This window comes from Anopheles marshallii, chromosome 2 (genome assembly GCF_943734725.1).
Source record: "Anopheles marshallii chromosome 2, idAnoMarsDA_429_01, whole genome shotgun sequence".
Lineage (NCBI taxonomy): Eukaryota > Metazoa > Arthropoda > Insecta > Diptera > Culicidae > Anopheles > Anopheles marshallii.
The window spans coordinates 60,456,879-60,477,719 of NC_071326.1; the positions used below are offsets into that span (position 1 = coordinate 60,456,879).

At 41.6% G+C, this 20,841-nt stretch overlaps 2 protein-coding genes across 2 annotated transcripts; one reads left to right on the plus strand and one right to left on the minus strand.

Moving 5' to 3' along the window:
- The first annotated feature begins 309 nt into the window (after positions 1-309).
- On the plus strand, positions 310-5,727 carry LOC128718284 (uncharacterized). Its single transcript, XM_053811929.1, has 5 exons — positions 310-333; positions 553-845; positions 918-1,225; positions 1,306-1,370; positions 4,960-5,727. Exons 1-5 carry the CDS (start codon positions 310-312, stop codon positions 5,725-5,727), a joined length of 1,458 nt encoding a protein of 485 aa, XP_053667904.1.
- A 4,445-nt stretch (positions 5,728-10,172) lies between these two features.
- Positions 10,173-20,826, minus strand: LOC128718285 (uncharacterized). Its single transcript, XM_053811930.1, has 3 exons — positions 20,080-20,826; positions 10,320-10,385; positions 10,173-10,217 (listed from the first exon to the last, which is right to left on the minus strand). The coding sequence occupies exons 1-3, from the start codon at positions 20,824-20,826 to the stop codon at positions 10,173-10,175; spliced, it is 858 nt and encodes a 285-aa protein (XP_053667905.1).
- Positions 20,827-20,841: the final 15 nt, after the last annotated feature.

A 20,841-nucleotide genomic window follows, 5' to 3' on the forward strand; every position in this document is an offset into this window, starting at 1 on the left:
CCCTACCTCCGCTCATCCTACAAACAAATCCGTGTACAGGTAATGTTTGCTGAAAAAAAAATACAAATGTTGTTTCTTTCCGACCAACGCCATGTTGGACGAAATTTAAAGGTCAATGTCTTTTAAATGGTCAGCTGTTTTTGAAATTTCTTGACCATCAAAGCAGTGAAGATCGTTCATAAGAGTGCTAAGGGAAAGTGTTTGAAAAGTAAAAGAAAATATCTGATTTAAAACGTGCCCTAAAATCTGGAAAGTTTTGTCGCAGAGCTGCGAAGTATATAGAGCTAGACCCTTCCGAAAAGGACAGACATGAGGCAGAATCAAGTACATCTAGTAAGTGTTCGCAGTGGCTGTATTTGTTCTTTGCAAGAGCACCGGAATAATATAACCTAAAAGAGTTTGTTTCTTTTAAAGATCCTCTTACATTGTCTGTGGAAAATGTTGGAAGTGAAGCTTTTGTTTCGGAAGCAATTATGCCCCAGGCAGTAGACATAATTGATTGTGATGCAGACGAGATGATTCATTTCTATTCCTCATTTCTTGGATGATGAGGATGCTGATAGTATCGACAGCGATACCGAAATCAATGTTGGCGATCCTATAAGCCAAACACTAGAAAACATGTCTATCATTGATGGCCTTCGATACTGGGCACTAACAACAAATGCTCCTCACAGCTCCATCAATATAGTTTTAAAATTATTTAAAAAGGTCCAAGTAGATGTACCTGCAAACGCCAAAACCTTGTTAAGGACTAAATGGAACACATCATTGGAAATTGCGGAGATCGGTGGTGGGCAACTGTGGTATTGCGGATTTGAAAAATGCTTGATTAATTATTTCTGGTGAGTGTATTTATTGTTCTACATTTTATATTAGTCAAACAATCTGTTAATTTTTTCCAATATTTTTATTAGCGTCAATAAGTGCCCAACGAACAAATTGTCTTGGTCGGTATCGATAGACGGATTACCTTTACATAATAGCAGTAGTATGCAGTTTTGGCCCATCTTATTCACTGTTCAGGAATTGCCACAAGCACCAATTATGACGGCAGGAATATTTTGTGGGCCAACGAAACCAACAAATTTAGAACAATATCTCCGCCCTAAGTTTGAAGAATTGAATTGGCTATTCACATCCGGCATAACAATCCGCCGACAACATGTTACAGTAAAGCTACGTGTCATCGTTGCTGACACTCTAGCCAGGTCTTTTATTAAAGGTGAATAATATATAAAAAAAATGTTTCAGCAACATCAATAATTACCAGCTATTAACTATGTACGGTTTTGTTAATTACAGGCGTAGTTAGCCATAATAGCTATGAAAGATGTTTAAAGTGCACGGTAAAAGACACATATATACATGTAAGAAGATGAAGATGGGATAACCTTTTCTCCTTCCTGCCCTTCCTTATATAAGGCTATTTCCAGGGCTGTCAAACCTCTTCCCCACACGGCCTTTCCTGACAGTCATCCACCGCGAATGTTCCCATGGTTTCAACATATCAGCCGCACTAACTGTTTGTCGTGGACCTTAATCTTCGTCACACAACTTTCGTACCTCATATCAACCATACGGCATGATCTTCGCTATCTCATAAGGACCATAGAATCTCGGCTTAACCTTTTTACTCGTGACAAATTGCGTAACTGGTACAGCTACTAAATCTCCTATTTGATATATTTGTGCAGGTTTCCTACGCAGGTTATAATGTTTCCTGTTTTCTTCCTGCATCTTTTCAATGCTATCTCTCGCGTATTTTCGTCAATTATTTCGTGTTTCTTCAAAGTCCTTATGCAATTCTTCGTTTATCAACGTAGTCAAACCTACATCCTGCTTGGTGCGCATCTTTACTCCTGCCATCAGTTCGAACGGCGTCGTTTGTATCGCTCTTTGCCAACTATTATTAATAACTATTTGCACATCCGTCACAAACTTGAACTAATCCTCGTGATTTTTTATCGAAAGCTTCGTAAGTATCGGTATTATTACGCGATGAATACGCTCAATCTGTCCATTACCCCTCGGAACCCCTGTGGCAATCCGATGTGTCTCTATTCCACGATCTTCACAGTACTTCTGAAACGCTCCCGACGTGAAAGCTGCTCCATGATCAGAAATAATACGACTAGGATCTCCAAATACACCTGCCACTACTTCCAACTTCTTAGTCGTCTCCTGAGCCGATGTAGTTTTTGTTGGAAACATCCAAACAAACTTGGTAAATGCATCAAGAATCGTCAAAATGTAGTTATACGACTTTCGAGTAGAAGGCATGGGCCCTTAATGGTCTAAATGAAAAGTATCTAAAGGAACATCGCCTTTAGGAATTGGTTGCAAGTGACCCTCTGCCTTGCCTCGCTTCTTTTCGCTCAGTATGCACTCGATACAACTGCTAATGCATACTCTTATCTTTTCCTCCGCACTTGGAATAAAGTACTCATCTGTCAAATGCTCTATTGTTTTCTTAACTCCAAAATGCCCTTCTTCATGCGCTCTCTTAACTATATCCATTTCCATGGATCATGGTACATACATCTTCTTGTGCCCATCGACTTCTTTGTACAACATTCCATTAACAAATCTGAAATTACCGCAATGTCCTTCTCGGTCAATCCTGTTCACAATTTCTGAACACTTTTCATCTTCCTTTTGGGCCTTAATCATCCTTTTACAAATTACAATCGAAACCTTCAGCACATTTGCTCTCGATAATGCATCGACATGTTGTATTCTCTCAGCGGGACGGTGTTCTACATTGAAATCAAATTCAGCGAATGATACAAGCCATCTGCTTACTCTTACATTAATAATGGTCTTATTAAGTGCTTGTTTAAACGCTACGCAATCGGTTATAACGGTAAACTTTTCACCTAGTAGATAGCATCTGAATTTCTTCAAGGATTCAACAACAGCCAATCCCTCTCAAAGGAATGATAATTCCTTTCTGCCACATTAGTCAACCGACTATAATAGTAACACGGATGAATCTTCCCGTCATCGTCATACTGCATCAAGATTCCTGCTAACGCGTCTTTACTGGCATCTGTATGCACTTCGGTTCTACGACCTATCTTAAAAATGCGCAACACTGGATACACCGTTAGCATCCTCTTCACTTTCTCAAACGCTTCCGTCGCATTGGGGTTGAAGTTAAACTCTACGCCTTTCTTTAACAGCACGGACAACGGCTTCATTATTTTCGCAAAATCTGGGATAAACTTGCGGAAATAGTTGGCTAAACCATAAAACCGCTGAAGCTTCACATTCGCCGGAACAGGAAAACTTCTCACTTTTTCCACCTTCTGTGATGCTGGTTCAATGCGCCCTTCGTAGATCTGGTAGCCCAAATACTCGTCACGTCGTTGAAGAAACACGCATTTATTCCAATTGAATTCCAGGCCCGCGCTCTGCGCTATATCCAGCACACATTTCAACGCCGCTAATCAACGTTTCTCGTCTTGCGATGGGATGATAATATCATCAACAAACGCCAACATCACTCCTTCGCTTATCATATTCCGGAACACCGAACTGATAATTCGACCGAACGCACTTCCACTCGTACAAAGCCCAAAAGGTGCACGCATGAACTCGTACTGCCCATCTGGTGTTACGAAGGCTGTATACATCCTGCACTCTTCTTTCACCGGTACGTGAAAGTATGAGTTTTTTAGATCCAACGTGGTGTAAACTCTGGCATCGGCAAGCTGATCAATCTGGTTCTCTACGTTCGGCATAGGGTAGGGATCACGGACCATTCTTTTATTGATCTCACGATAGTCGACACATACCCGGTGAGATCCGTCCTTTTTGGGCACCACTACTAGAGCACTCACGTATGGACTATCAGAAAGCCGAATAATATCTTCTCGAAGCCATTGCTCGATCTGTTCACGAACCACCTTTCTTTCTACGCGGAATTCATTTTCTTTTCACGAAAGGAGCCAATCTACGCGGATTATTGGTGATCGTAAAATCCACATTTCTTAAGAAATTCATCCTCAATAACACGGAAACTACCGACGTGAGTGCCGTCTCAGGAACAAGGTCAAATTTGATATCAAATTTCTCTTCACCAATGATAGCAAACAAAATAGATTGCCCCGAAGTGTTTATTACCTTTCCACCCATATCACTAAGCCGCTGTGTCATTGCACTCCACATCTGCAAACTTCTCGGAATTGTTCTGTGCACGTCTGCTCGCAATAGTGTCACTTCGCTCCCAGTGTCCACACACGCATTCCACGCATTGTGCGACTGGTCCGCAATCTTTACCGGAACACTTGGAAGGGTGTGCACCAACAATACCTTTTGTTTTTGCTCTTTGCATTCGGACGATACATGACCAAATTTACCACACTTGAAACATTTTTTCCACTGTTTCTATGTGCACAATCCGAACTACGGTGTTTGTCTACCGTTTTCTCCGCATGTCTACCGTTTTCTCCGCAATTGTAACATCGAACTTTCGTGCTTCCTACCTTCTGTTTTGTGTTCTCATTTTGAGAAACACTGGACTTTTTGGAAAGTCCTTCTCTTTTGCACGCTCCTTAAGTTCGATTTTGTTTTTTAGCTCTCTAATTGTACGCGCTTCGTACAATGCCGCTCTCTGCACTTCGTCATCTGTTAGGCCGTCTACAATGTACTCACAAATCGTTTCTTCATCTAAATCGATTTGCTTTCCAATGCGCTGCATATTGTAAACAAAATTAAAATCAAAATCTTCTTGTCTTTCGCTCGTCGACGCATGGCTAACTGGCGATGCACATCGGATGGACGCGTCTTTTTCCGAATTCTGCTAACAATGATTTCTTCAACGCTGGAAACGACGTTACGTTGGTTATCGTTGAAAAAAAGTTCCAAGCAGTGCCTGCCAATTCTTAAGACACAAGATGAATTTTGGTCGTCAGACCATCCTTCCATCTTTGCGACCGCTTCAAATTCATCCAGCCATACCGTAAAAGCGATCGAGTCGTCCGATCCGTACGTCGAGATACTATAATGAAAAGATTACTGATTGGTTGGCGCGATGGTGTATTGGGCAGGATTCGATGGTCCAATAAAGATTGTGAAGACATATCAGTGGCCTTGGGAAAGATTGCACTACCAAGCGAAATTCACCGCAAAATTCGGCCACTGAAGTCTTTAAAACATTGGAAAGCCTCTGAATGTGCGACCATTTTGCACTACGCAGCAATAGTAATGTTTGAGCCTTATCTACCTGAGGATGTATACCAACATTTCATGTTGCTATTCTGCGACATCACTCTGCTCTCCTCCTCTGTATACAAAGATCATTGGCCGTTGGCGGGACGGTTACTAGATCGTTTTGTACTGGAGTATAGCGATATCTACGGTGAACGGTATGTGAACAGCAATGTACATAATGTACAACACGTTTATGAGGAAGTGCAACGATTTGGCTCGATATCATCCCTATCAACCTACCCGTATGAAAGTAAACTGCATCATCTGAAAAGACTAATTCGAAGTGGATGGAAGAGCTTGGAGCAAGCGGTAAACCGTCTTTCGGAGCTAGATGAGTTCTTTGCCTCCAGGGCACCGTCTATGATAAAATTACCTTCTATAATCCGGAAAGATAAAATTACAACTGCGCATGTTCGACCTAACTTCATAATTCAGGACAATCCGAGAAACTGCTGGTTTTTGACGAAAGACGAAAACATCGTACAGTTCCACACAGCAAAGGAGCGGTAACTATCAACGTATGCCTTAGTGACCATAAAGTAAATCCGAAAGATTTGACATCGAATGTCCGATGGATTAGAGCATCATATTTATATTTAAAGGTTATATGAACAATTTATCAAGCAGCTTGATATAAGCCAATTTAAACGACATTAGATGCAAGTTAGTGCCGTTACAAATTAACTGCAATGATGAATTCATTTTTGTTCCATTATTACATACATTAAGTGCATAAAATATAATACAATACGTGTTCAATATGTACTAAGCTACAAAACCAATGAATGTCGAAGCTTAACTGGAATGTATTCTTACATATGTATTTTATTCCTAGTATTAATATGAAATGGATTACTGAGAAAGAAAATTATATAAAAAAGATTGCTAACAAAAATGATTCGAGGATATTTTTAGTTAATTTCTTTATCTAAACTCAACCTACTTTATCCTTCACATTACAAAAAGTTGTTGAATCATCCTTCAAATGTTGCCGAGCAGGTGCGTGATTTAGTTTCGTTTTCATAAACTCTGCTAAATATGCACTACTGGCAAATAAACGTTCATTGCTGCCTACTGTTTTAAATAAATCCAAAATAGTAGTAATTTTACGTAGCTCTATTTTCCTTGTTTTTGCATTTCGACTTATACCCGACCCACTACACTGAGCAAAAAGGTGTTTGCTGAAGATTAAATCGATAATTCGATGCAGACGCCTTCGGATATGAGCTTCTGATACGTTAAATTTTAACCATTCCAAAACTTTTTGTATATTCTAAGTCTGATTTCATGCGCTGCTTGAAAGCTTGTAATTCTTCTTCCGTCTTCAGTGGTTCCAACTCAAATTGCAACTAAAAAAAAATCCCGCCTTTGGATGGCTAATCGCTATTAATTTGTTGATTCTTTCTGTGTTACGGGCCGAGTTCTTCAACAACTCTCTTATTTTGCTGTGCAATTGTTCTTTTAGGAATTTAACTTGATCCTCTAGTGATGATATCTGCTGCAAGTATAAGTGTTACGAACGTTATCGTAACAGAACGGCTCATAAAACGCGGTGTAGTTTTTAATAGCTTTATTTTCCTCGAGAGAGGGCTAAAAAATTCATTATCGTTTCGCAATAAACAAATGAGCGCTTTTTTCCCTTCGTCGGTCCCCTTTATGCCTTTTTCTCGTCCTGGCCAGCCAATGACCCCTAATCGAAACGTCATTCGGCCCGATCGACTCCACTTCGTACTGGGCGACGACGCCAACGCCATCTACATGACGTTTATCTCTGACGCTGGTTCCTAGCTTTCCTAATTTTAATCAGACCGTTGATTTGTATCAACACTGCCCCCAGTGTTTGTAAACACGTTTGTAAACACTACTTGTCCGATATGTTGATCACTGCTATTTTGATAGCCGGGCGCTCCAATACCTTTTCGGAAGCAGTTTGCACGTGCACACGTCGCACTTGGCCATCCTTCGCTGTACGGGTTTGTATGATCCTTCCTTTTGGCCAGCATCCTCGCGGGAGGTTTTCGTCAACGATGAATACCGGGTCCCCAATCTCAATCGATTTGCTGGGCTGAAACCATTTCGAAAGTTTGGTAAACGTTGGCAGATACGCCTTGACCCATCTTCGCCAAAAGATATTCGCATACACCTGGGACGTTTTCGGCATTTTAACCTTCTCAAGGCCATCGATTTGTTGTTGGGTAATTTTATATTGCTTCCGGGCCATAATAGACCTGTTTCGTACCGACCGTTCACTAGCTTAGTGTTTGAGTTGAGCAACTCTAAGGCCTGATCATCTTGCTTAGAAATACTGATTTTCATATTGGAGGATCGTACATCCTCCAAAGCAAAGCCTTGTTTCAAAGCGGCGTCGATTTTAGCATCTATATTTGCGCAGTCGCAGACGATTACACTATGTGTGGCTACGGCCATGTTTCGATTCTGTATTTCAGTGGTACAGCATCCTGATACAACCCATCCTAAGCGGGTCTTCGTAGACGTTGGTTCATTTATTAGTCCCTCAACTGTCTTAAGAAGGCGGGTTAGACGATAGTTATCGATTCCGATAAGTAATTGAGGAACAGCCGCTTCATAAGGCTGCAACGGAAGAGTTTTTAGGTGGTTATATCGCGACGTAAGATTACTCACGTTGACAGATTGCGTTGGTAAGTCTAGTGACTTAACCGTCCGAAAAGCAGGCATCAGGAACTTTCGATCTCCTTTTCGAATCCCGGAGATGGTGATCGGAATCTCGACGGAACCGTCATCGTTTCGTAGTGCCCCCCCGGTCCAGCTCAAACAAAGAGGTTTTATTGTTCCCTCTAAGCCCAGCTGTTTCATCAAGCTATGCTCCATCAGCGTCACGGATGAACCTTCGTCGAGGAGTGCCACCGTATGAACCGTCCGTTCATGTCCATGTCTGCCACAGGGACATAGCGCAACAATACCTCGCCTTTGCTATGTTCTCCTGTGAAATGCGAGAGATTAACTTCATACTTGCTTTGTTTTTCCGCTGTAGGTTCGTTGTGCAACAACGAATGGTGCTTCCTGGAAAAGCCGTTTTTGCCGCAAATCCGTGTCACGCGGCAAGGGTTGCGGTGACGACGCAAACATGTGCTGCATAGCTGGTCATCCTTCACACGTTTCCACCGCTCACCCGGAGTTAAACGCAGGAAACCCTCACAATACTCCAGCTGATTGCAATTGTTGTTGCAGGCGCACACTATTTTTTCGGAATGTGCGGGTGGCTCAGCCGTGGTATGCACGTTGATATGTTTGGCGCTTCGCTTCTCTTCTGGTTTCGCTGCTGCTGCTGCTGCTGTTGGAGAAGCTATCAGTGCGGCTTCTTTAGCGTCACGGATCCAGATACCAAAATCAGTCAGGCTAGCTGGCGGCTTCCTCACACGTTCCATTCCCCATAGAAAGGCCACGGTAGACGGCAGTCGTCGCACTAGCTCTTCCAATAAAGGACCGTCGTACCGATTCTCGAGACCACTTTTCTTTATTGCGGCGCATACCTCTTCCACCTTTATCGCGTAATCCACCAGTGTGTCCAGTTTCTCCATCTTCGGCGTCGGTGCCTTCCGAATCTGATCCATAAGCGAGCTTATGATCATCTCCGGTCGACCGAAACTGCTTCGTAGCGCTTCCATCACATCGGCCAGGTTGTCCGCTTTCCGAAGTCTCAACTGTACAGTCTTCAAGGCTTTCCCCTTTAATGCTCTTTGTAGCCGCATTATGTTCTCCCCATCCGAAAAACCACACAAACGCGTGCTTTCTTCGAAAGTCGAAATAAACATCGACCATTCGTCGGGATTTCCGGAGAAGAAGGGAAGCTTCGCCGCACCAATGTGTCTTGCAGATGATTTGGCCCGCGATAATTCCGGTTCATCATCTGTTGCAGAAAACCCGAAAGTTGAAGATGATGGCGGCTTTGCGTTAGTGGCGTGCGCTTTTAGCTTTTGTTCTAACGAGTTAATGCGTTCTACCAGTTGATCCACTGAACTTGACACTGGTCTCCTCGCTACCGTACAAATCGCGCACTGCCAATCACGTATCGCAACTGCTTCTACTTCCTGAATACACTCGATGTGACACCAGCGATCGCATTTATTACACTCGATCATGTTCAGTGTGCTGGTACGATTGCACACATAGCATACTCGTTGAGGAGAGGAGTTGCTAGGGGGTTCGCCCCCTCGTAACATGCATGCCTTCATTTCGTTAAAGAGGCGACTTATCTCGTTCACAGTATCGTCCGGCAGCGATGATTGACGTGCTACCGGATTGTCTCGAAGCGGGGACGATGAAGCCACGCTCGTCGCTCGAGGTATGCATATTGCACATCGCCACTCGCGGGTTCTCACCGAATCGTCTTCACCTACGCAATCCGGATGATATGATCTCCGGCAATCAACGCATCGAATGCACACAATATCGGTGGCCGAGGCACAGATTACACAAACTAGTTCGTTGGGTGCCATTTTCACAATTTCACTTCAGCACGGTTCTGCTGTTCTATTTCTTCAGCAACTTGCCGGCAACGGTAAGTCTGTGATGAATTAGCACTTTTTGTCACTTATTCAACACAAGTGAATTTTTTAGAATGTTACGAACGTTTTCGTAACAGAACGGCTCATAAAACGCGGTGTAGTTTTTAATAGCTTTATTTTCCTCGAGAGAGGGCTAAAAAATTCATTATCGTTTCGCAATAAACAAATGAGCGCTTTTTTCCCTTCGTCGGTCCCCTTTATGCCTTTTTCTCGTCCTGGCCAGCCAATGACCCCTAATCGAAACGTCATTCGGCCCGATCGACTCCACTTCGTACTGGGCGACGACGCCAACGCCATCTACATGTCGTTTATCTCTGACGCTGGTTCCTAGCTTTCCTAATTTTAATCGGACCGTTGATTTGTATCAACAATAAGTTTTTCATTTCCTTACACATTTCGCTGTACATTTTATTTCTTCATCAGCGGAATAATCCAATTTTCTTTTCTTCGTTCCTAAAAAGACACAAACACGTTAAAAGTCAACATAAAATATACAATTATTCTAAATTGTTGTCACTATTTGATTTTTAGAATTTTTTTTTCTTCATAACTTACCAAAAGGTTTTCGAGTAGCTTTGAAATTGAAAACTGCAGCTGACGTTGATGGTCGAGGATCGTCCACTACAAAACATAGGCAAATGTAGAAACAAAGTAGTACAAACGAACTTTACACTTGCATTTTTACGCCTACCATTTTGAACTGCCTTGACGTTCTCTTTATCATTTATTTCGATATTTTGTGACATTTTTGCTGTATTAATAAAAATAAAACTTAAAAAAATAAAAGAACAAACAAAAACCCTGTCTTGATTCCCCCTCGATAGATGGATCGATGGTTGATGTTATTCACTCATTAAAAGTGTTTTTTTTTTTTTGTTAAATATACAAATATTCACAATTTGCAAAATACCAATAGCAAGCAAAACTTTTAAATACAAGATGTTTGTTGAATCACTCCAATTCGGGACACGACTTTTTTCCCGCCTTCGTTTATATTTGATATGGCACATTCACAAATGTATATTGCGCATGAAGTACGTGTAGAAAAATAGAAAATCTCCTAATATCCACCGTCAACCATCAGAGTCAGCAAAGCATAATCATACCATCGAGACTGCTACAACTGCACGGTAAATATCGCTATGTACGCAGTATATGGGATGGTTTACGGCGAACGATTGCTCACGAGCGATTGTTCGTGACCCAGTGGGGAAAATTGTACGCAAATCCATACAAAAAAAGGGTCGATTAAGGGCCGATTTGAGGACCATTATAAGGCTGGGCACACACGGGACGTCCACGTCCTGCCCACGTCCACACCAACTTCGTGCAAAGCCGCACATAAACGCCTATCCTTTACCGTACGCACGAGCGAGACAGCATTTGTCGTACGATCAAGCCCGTTATGCTCTGTACGCGTCATTCTAATAGTTATTTCCGATTCCTCTTTCACTTCGTGCTTTGTGGACGGCTTGTGGACGCGTCCACGGCAGGACCCAATTTTTTTGAATTTTTGTATGACTTCGTGGATTTTGGACGTCCAGTGGACGTACGTGTGTGCCCAGCCTAAGAGTTTACTAGGCCCATTCACACGGCCAAGCGCTGTCATTGTGTGCGTGTGTTGCGCCGCTGCTGCCGTGCTTCTCATTACTACATGCGCATTACCCTAGGCGTGCTTTCGGATGGATTGAAAAGTGACCCGCAAGAATGTTTTGGTTTAATGCGAAATTGATCGCACATTTTTTTTTTTTATTTTTGCACCTAATATTTTCAACTATTGTTACCTTTAATTGTGCTGCATATTGCAAAGGTGAAATAATCACAAAAACGCCGCAAATACATTTTGTTAACACAATGTTCGCCCAAGGAACTTTTCAATCCATCGATTATTTCAATGACAAATGACAGATTGATTTGTGACATGCCAAATCAAAACACGGTGACCGCCTCCTGAAGCCGGCTCTTTGCTGAGAAATTGCAAGCTGTAAAAAAATAGCAACAAATTAGTGAAATGTTTGATTTGTGGTTTTTAAAATGATAATAACTTAGCTTGATTGATCGGGGAATGCCCACATGTTCATGGAAGATTATTTCAAACCAACAGCACGACAAACGTTGGTAAGGTTTCTGTTGTAAAAGAATAATGAAAACGAATGTAATTGATTAGTTAACAAATGTTGTTGTAGGAATACTCATCTTGGTCAATATTTTTGATTAAATCTTTACAGATTTCTTCAAGCGACGAGTACATATCACGGTGGTAAGTATTAGGCTATGAAAAGACATGAAAAGATGTGTTATTGATGTGTCCATTTGTCTTTGGTAGAAAAAATACCTTGCCGAAATAGTTAGTCACATGATGGAGAACAACAGCTACCCGCAACAAGATAAAGGCACTGGATGGTTTGCTGATACGAACCCAGAATCGAGGACAGAGTTGTGCAGCGAACCGTTAGGATACCGCTACCAAAGTCAACCAATTGCTGGACAACCTGTTGAATTGGTTTCCGCCGCCAGCAGTTCTCTGCAAACAAAAGCAATAGAAGAAAATAACAAACAAATATTTCGTTTAACCAAAGCGGTAACAATTTTAACGGATAAAGTGGACCGTGCATTGAACATTAATAATAACAACAACAACTGCAACAATAACTACAGCCAAATAATGCAACAGTGCCCATTTGAAAAAATAGTAACAGGTGTGCAATTAATTAATTTTAATCAAAAGTTATCTTCGGCACAGGAATTCCAAACGGCTTACAATTGGCTCGTAGGAAACATCGAATCGACATGCTCAAGAGCACGAATGCACGAAGCATTATATATTCTTTTCGATCGACACTTTCTAATGGCCTGTACTTGGGGCGGAACAAGTAAATCAGGGGTAAAAATAGCTTTTCGTCAATTTGGTAATTTGTTGAGGTTATTCCGTGAAATTGCGAGTAACAACTATAATCGTATAAGCATGAAAGAAGTATCTGCATTTTTTAAAATGAACTTGAAGCATGCCAGCAACTGTTTGAAATTCAAAAATATGTTTCTTGTTTCATCTTTTGTGTCTTCCTAGTCCTACAATTAACAATACAATTAGTAATCGTAATAAGTGTTGTGAAAGTAACAATTTATATTTTACCAATCAAACATGGATAACGTGCGAGAACTACAATTATAAATAAAAAAACACAACAAGTTAGCGGTACATCGCGAAGAAAACTATGTCTGTGATAGAAAAAAAGTTATTAATCCTTTGGAATACAATCATGGAAGCTCTTGAAATTAACATGTATTGTTCTAAGACCACCTGTTACTTTTAATTGAATTCAAGTAATAGATTGTACCCATATATTGTAAGTGTGAAGTAGAGGGAAAAATGCTATTTCTCGTGATACTTCTGTACATTGAGTGAGGTGTGACATAAACGGCTGATGTGGTAAATGAATGGCCACAAGTTTACATTTTATATCTGTTCGCATTATTTCAATGGGAATTGTTGAACTTCTCTCCTTAACTTTATAAATGCATAAATTAGACGAGCTTAGATAGGAATTCATTCCATTCTTAGCAATGGAAACCTGAAACAAATTCCATGTATCAGTAAACTGATGGCCACTAACAATAAGACGATGTGAGGGCGTCACTTGTGCCTTCGAAAATTTTACTATCCTATTGCTTTTTGTTAGGAACCATTGATCTTTGAAATTATCCTGCAATATGAAATTTGAAGCTACCCTGAGAACAGTTCCATTCGCTTTCAGTTGAGGAAATTTGGGCCATCATTCGCATACAGCTCTCAAATGTTAGCTAGTTCAGTAGAGCTAGCTATAACTTGCTCAAGGCATCTTGTACCAGATCTTACCCAGCGTTTGAACAACTGAAGATTCAGGCAATTCATTATTTTTGATTAATATTGGCAATATTTCTGCAGGATTGCTTTTATGTAGCGGTAAGCCATCTATAAATATGTACAGTGATAATTCATACACTGGAGGGTTAACATTCCTAAAATAAAAAGACAATTATATATCTGCATAAGACTTCTGCTACCATACTGACCTAAAATAATTCCTCAGAGCGTTTTCAACACCTTTATACCAGAATTGACCGTTTGCTACATTAGCTACTTGGAAACTGATATTGGGGTAGATCACGGTCTAAGCCAGTTTTTTGTATGCGTTTTGACGTTTCCAGGCTTATCCGCTTACAGCTCGCCATACAAATGGCAAGCCAAGTTAAGCCTAGGAAAGAAGGATTAGATTGGTTTCTCAATGAAAGTACCCAAAACCCAAACTCGACAAATGTCAAAACAAAGAATTTTGCTAGCTGGTCTGAGCCAGGTTAGGCCAAGTTTCCGGTGTACGAAAAAGGTAAACAATTTTTTTTAACGAAAAGAACTGAAAAAGGATTATTTTGATAATAAGACTTGTACATTATTTATTTCAAAAACATTGAAATTAAAATCAAATTACTAAACTTAAATCTATTTTTCTCAAATTTTAGTTTCACAAAAATGATCCCTTGTGTCATTCTTTATGTCAAAATGCTATGTCCTTTACGACTCTGTACAGAATGATACCGCCCGCTACCTGGATTATTTGACAGATACAGGCTTAAAGCTTAAGCTTTCTAACTTTTGGGATGATCTACCCCAGTATTGTATTAGGGTGTGCCGACAGGGCAAGCTAGGATCGGTTGTAATATGTTCAATAAGACTATGAAACTATGACAAAATATGAGAAGAAAATAAATTTCAAAAAACATAAATTATTTCCCTTAATTTTCTGAACTAATGTCGCATCCCCAACCATAGGCCCGGCGGAGTTATTGATCTTTACTTTCAAATGTGATAGGTGAATCTCGTCGCTAGTTGTTCTTTGCTGCATATAATATATTCCGCAAGATGGAGTACTCAGATGTAATGTTGTGTTTTCAATATTTTATTACGCTTTTTTACGAAAAGCCACGAACAGCTGAGGCATTCCCATTGACAAGTGGTATTATCTTAAGCTTAATTCTTCCTATTGATAAACGCTATGTACCGTAAAAAAACCCGTTTTGGCTAGACACAGCCCGCGTACTGCGGACGTCCACAATTTAAATTCCTGGATGTTTAGTTTATGCTTTGCCAACGCATGGAAATTCGTACTTCGTCAACCGATGAATGCTCTCGCGAAGAGCACACATGAGTGCTTGGTTGCATAACGCATCCAACAACAAGGTGTGGTACCGCTCCTTAATAGGATCAATACGCATCCGATTCGATGTTCGATTCGAACCAGATACCGCCTTTTGGAATTGTACGCTACCGGAATTGCTGTGCTGCTAACTTCTTGTTATCTGTAAATATTTTTTAATTTGCAAATAAAAAAAGACTTAAGGGAAATATACACGGTCCGTTGAATTTAATGATAACTGTGAAAATATATACAATTTGCGTTATTGGTCTACATTATAAGTACCTGCATAGCTATATGGCCTGGACGTCTTTCTAAAAGTAAAAAAGAATCGTCACAAGTAGGTAGGATTAAAATTTAAAAGTGTTGATAAACAAACAGATAAGACCATGGTACTTGTTTGAATATGTGTTGCTACCTGTAAAACTATTGAACTGTGCTTGAAGCCTGTTGTACGCGAAATTTGCTTTAAAAAATGTGTTCACCGTTTGGCCTTCCGATTGCTACTGACTTTATTCATACGCATACATTGCCCTTTGCGGGTTGCTATAATTTTAACGTCTATGCCCTATGATTCATTCCTTAACATGCCGCCCCCCGTGGAAAGGTATCTTTCTACTCCTATTAACCTTCTTGAACTGGTAAAATACATATCTTTGATATCGCTCGGCGATATTCCCCTTCCTTTGTTCGCACCTCAACGACCCGTATATTGCCATCATCTCCTCTAAATATTTTTGTTATTCTTCCAATAGCCCATTTTAACGGTGGCAGATTATCCTCCCTCACTAACACCAACGTTCCAACATCAATGTTTTCTCTCTGTCGTGTCCACTTAGTTCGCGGATGGAGCCCGGATAAGTAATCCGTTTTCCACTGTTTCCAGATCCGACGTACATACTCTTGGATCTTCTGAAAACGGTCCAATCGATTGATGTTCATATTTTCATACGATGGTTCAGGTATGGATACCAAACTGCGATGAATTAAGAAATGACCCGGTGTAAGTACTTCTAAATCTTCAGGGTCTGTCGATAACTGCGTCAATGGTCGGGAATTCAAACATGCCTCGATTTGAATCAGCAATGTCTCTAGGTCTTCCTTCAAAAGGATGGTGTCCCCAATTACACTTAAGTACACTTCAGATGCTTCTTCATACTCTTGATGGCCGCCTCCCATATTCCTCCGAAGTTTGGTGAGCGTGGTGGAATGAATTTAAATTCAATTCCTTCGGTGAGACACTGAGTGGTTATGGCATCTTGAGCTTGTTGCGTTGTAAAGAGTTCATATAGTTCCTTTAAAACTCGAGCCGCTCCTCGAAAGTTTTTAGCATTGTCACATTCTATAAGTGCGGGTTTTCCTCGTCGTGCTACAAAGCGCTTCAGCGCTGCGATAAACGCCTGGGTAGATAAATCCGCTACTAGCTCAATATGAACTGCCTTGGTTACCAGACATATAAAGACTGCCACATAACATTTAACTGGTGCAGACTTTCGTGATGCGAAACGATACCACATTGGACCACATAAATCGATTCCGGAATTTAGAAACGGATAGGATGGGGTGACCCTTTCTGGCGGCAGGTCACCCATTAGCTGCTCCATACACGTGGGTTTGCTTCTATAGCATTTTACACAATTGTGCACTACTTTGCGAGCTAAGTTGCGCACTCTAAGTGGCCAGAACCGTTCACGTATTAAAGCGATAAGCAGCTGTGGACCTGCATGTAGAAATTGGCGATGATATGACTGTATTAGCAATAGGGTAAGTGGATGTTTTGGGTCCAAAATTATTGGATGTTTTCTGGTTTCTGAAACTGGGGCATTTCGAAGTCTACCTCCGATACACAAAATACCATCCACTAATATCGGTGCCAGCGATTTCAGTTTCGAAGTTCCTTTTACTTGGCCATCTTTCAAACTCGCTATTTCTTCTTCGAATGTTTCTGATTGAGCCAATCTAACTAATACCTTTATGGCTTGTTGTAGTTCAACGAGTGTAAGGAATCCTTTTCGACGATGGCTTCGGTTCACCCTCTGACTGTTGTAACGGAAACGGAGAATGTATGCTACTGATCGTGCTAAGGCCGAATACGACGATCGCAGACTGAATATAGGACTGCTGTTCTTTGCCTGAGCAGTCAATACTACCACTCGTTCTTCTAATTGTTCTGCTGTGAAACTTTCATTTGGGACAGTAGTACGTGATGTCCATTGGATGTGCTCACTCAGCCATTTTGGGCCATGCCACCAGACCTCGTTTTTCTTCAAATCACAAGGTAACATGCCTCTAGATATAATATCCGCTGGATTTTCTTCTCCTGACACATGTAACCACTGAATCTTGTCAGTGATATGTTGAATCTCAGAAACCCTGTTTGCAATGAAGGGTTTCCATCGGGAAGGATTACCAGCGATCCAGTACAGGACAATTGTCGAATCTACCCAGAATACACAATTCATTTCGCGTTTTATGCTTAACTTGACCTTTTGCCACAGATGACTTAACAGTAAGGCAGCAGACAGCTCTAGTCTTGGTAACGTTACTCTTCTTTGTTTCTTGCCATTTTCGATAGGTGCAACCTTTGATTTTGCACTTAGCAGCTCTACTGTGATTCTTCCGTCTGTCGAAATAGTGCGTATGTAAATACAAGCACCATATGCCTTTTCAGATGCGTCGCTGAAACCATGCACTTCTACGATATCTGCTTCGTTTGCAACTACTCGACGTGGAACCACAATTTCTTCTATATCTGCCATGCTTCGTTTAAACTGCATCCATTTATCTCGTAGCACCTCCTCCAATGGGTCATCCCAATTAACCCTTCTTTCCCAAAGAACTTGCAAGAAACATTTGGCTATAACGATGACTGGTCCGATCAATCCCAAGGGATCGTATAAGCGAGCTGCATCTGATACAACAGTCCGTTTACTGATATGCTCTTCATTATTCCATTTTGGGATACAAAATGTAAGTATATCTTGTGCAGGTGTCCACTTTAGTCCAAGCGTCTTAATAGATTTGTGGGGATCGATCACAAGCTCCGAACCCACTTCTTGAAGTTCGGGTGAAAGCGTTTTTAATATATGTGCTGAATTAGAAGCCCACTTTCTCAGATGAAATCCCGCAGAATGTAGCACTGTAGATAGTTCTCTGTAAACACGCTCTCCTTGATCGACCGTATCTACCCCGCTTATCATATCATCCATATAAAAATCTGCCGCTAGTATCTTTGACGCTACTGGATGCGACAATTTGGTCTCGTTGGCAAGTGTTTGTAGGCATTTTGTGGCTAGGTATGGGGCTGACGCTGTTCCATATGTTACGGTCTTTAGTTGAAATTCCCTAATTCCACTTTCGTCATTTCCCCACAGAATGCGTTGGAGTGGGCGGTCTGCTTCTCTTATCCAAATCTGCCTATACATTTTCTCAATATCGGCTGTTAATGCGTATCTTGGGAAGCGAAAACGCATTATGATACTGAGCAGATCGTCTTGGATGACTGGGCCCACTAATAAAGCTTCATTTAACGAAACTCCTGAATCCGTACTACAGGAGGCATCAAAAACAACCCTTAGTTTGGTCGTTAGGCTATCGAGCTTTATAACGCAATGGTGTGGCATATAATACATCTGTACAATGCGTATTTGTTGGTGACTAATTTCCTCCATGTGGCCTAGCTTTAGATATTCGTTTAGAAACTCCTCGTATTGGAGCTTTAGTTCAGGATTGGCTTGCAGACGACGATTCAGCGAGTGGAGTCGTCGTTTCGATATTTCGTATGATCTACCTATCTTTTTTATCTTATCCCCGTTTTTAGGCAACGCAACTATAAATCTTCCATCTGATCCGCGAGTGGTTGTGCTTTCGAAAATCGCTTCACATTCTGATTCTTCAGGGGATAACATATTCGAAGTCTGACACGTTTCTATCTCCCAAAACTTGCAAAGTTGTTCGTCTAACGAATCCGCAACGTATGTTACATTTATAAGGCTTTGTTGTACGCAACTACTTTCTATCGACGCCTTTCCGGATACTACCCAACCGAATAGCGTTTGCTGTAGCATCAAGCTACTATCCTCTGAATGCAGTCTCATTAACCCGTCCAACAGTATTTCGTTATATACCTCTCTGCCGAGAAGCATATCTATCGGGCCAACTTCTTCACATGTCGGGTCAGCCAGTTTAATGTTCTGTGGTAATTTCCAATGTTGCGTATCAACCTTAGCAGCTGGAAGGTTCCACATTATCTCCGACAGAACGTGCAACCTTAAAGGAAATTGAACATTAGTACACTGTGACTGAATTATTACGTTTACCGAATGTGATGAAGGCTGGCAGCTCCTGCCCACTGCACCAATCGACAAGTCCTCCCGTTGCCTTTGAGCTCGTACTCCTTGCACTACTCGCTCGGTAATCAGGTTGACTTGCGCACCGCCGTCCAATAATGCTCGTGCTATCATCTTATTGCCATTCGATGTGACGACGGTTACCAGGAGGGTTGGCAGTAAAATCGTTGTTGAAGGCGCCGGTAGGCTCTCAGTCGGTGTGAACTTAACGGCGTTAGAAGGTTCGCCGACATGTACCATCGAAGATCTAGTTGAGTCACTTGCAATTGCGATTTCAGGAACAATGGCTTCAGGAGCACGTTGCTGGTCAGTCGGTGACCTGTGCAGCATAGTGTGATGTTTAAGCTTGCACACCCGACACACACTAGAAGTACAGTCTCTCACGCGATGATCTGACGCCAAGCAGTTTAAGCAAAGCCCTTTCTCTTTCACCATGTCGAATCGTTGGTTCACTGTCAGGTTTCGAAACGTGTTGCACTTGAAGAAAGAGTGGCTTTCTTGTTTGCAGAACATGCATTTTTTATCTAGAACATTAACTGATGCACACGCTTGCTTCATTTTGTTTCGGCCATGGTTTGTGTGTGCGTGTGGTAGAGGTTGCTCTTTAGTTTGGGGCATGCCTTGTAACACTATTAAGTGCTCCTTCAAAAACTGCACAAGTTCTTTATATTCGGCAACTTCTGCACTTCGATGATGCGTTTCCCATTCCTTTCGGGTGTTCGCATCCAATTTTTCGCATAACATGTGTGCTAGAAGCACACTCCAGCCATTTGTAATAATCCCAATCTTTTCCACCATTTTGATGGTCCGTTCGAAACTGTCTATCAAAATGGTGAGTGCCTCGAAGCTTTCGCTTTTTGACGGTGCAATGGCGAACAGTTCGTTCAGATAGCGACGCACTAACACCTTTTTGTTTTCGTAACGATCTTTTAACAGCTCCCAAGCCACACTATAATTCGCCGCGGTAGTTTCTACTGCGTCGATCAGCTGCGCTGCTTCCTTAGTCACCACGCGCTTTAGATACATTAACTTGTCTACATCAGACAATTTCGGATGCCCGTCGATCATACTAACAAACGAATCCCGAAACGTTGGCCACGTTTCCCAGGCACCATTGAAACTGGGCATCGGAATCTCAGGTAAACGCACCTTGGATCGGGAGTTTGACACTCCTGGCTGCTGCGTTTCTGTGTTGGACGCACACAAATCTGCTCCACTTCTCTTTATAAGTATCGATACTTCGCAGCGACGCCGGTCAAACTTCTCATACCGCTTCTCTTCTGCTTCCCACTGCGCAGCATCCACAGTCTCGAGCAACGACGCGTGCTTTGTATCGAACGCGGACACTATCACACTTAATCGTTCCGTCCATTCCTCTACATATGAAGAATCCGTATCTCTAGCGGCTTGGATAGCGTTCTTTAGAGAATCTAATCTACGCATTAAATGTGCTTGACCCCGTTGGATCACATTCGATACCGAGTCGTTTGGGCTCGATGTAGCTTGCACTCCAGAGAATTCCGACATTTCTGGGTTCGACATTTTTATTTTCAACAA

Coding starts and splice junctions, on each gene's coding strand:
- LOC128718285 (XM_053811930.1), bottom strand. CDS start 20,826: ATGTCGAACCCAGAAATGTCGGAATTCTCTGGAGTGCAAGCTACATCG. Junction 10,386..20,079: donor TCGAACGGACCATCAAAATG/GTGGAAAAGATT, acceptor TATGTTTTGTAG/TGGACGATCCTCGACCATCA. Junction 10,218..10,319: donor AGCTACTCGAAAACCTTTTG/GTAAGTTATGAA, acceptor GTGTCTTTTTAG/GAACGAAGAAAAGAAAATTG.
- LOC128718284 (XM_053811929.1), top strand. CDS start 310: ATGAGGCAGAATCAAGTACATCTA. Junction 334..552: donor GGCAGAATCAAGTACATCTA/GTAAGTGTTCGC, acceptor TTGGATGATGAG/GATGCTGATAGTATCGACAG. Junction 1,371..4,959: donor TAAAAGACACATATATACAT/GTAAGAAGATGA, acceptor AAATTCATCCAG/CCATACCGTAAAAGCGATCG.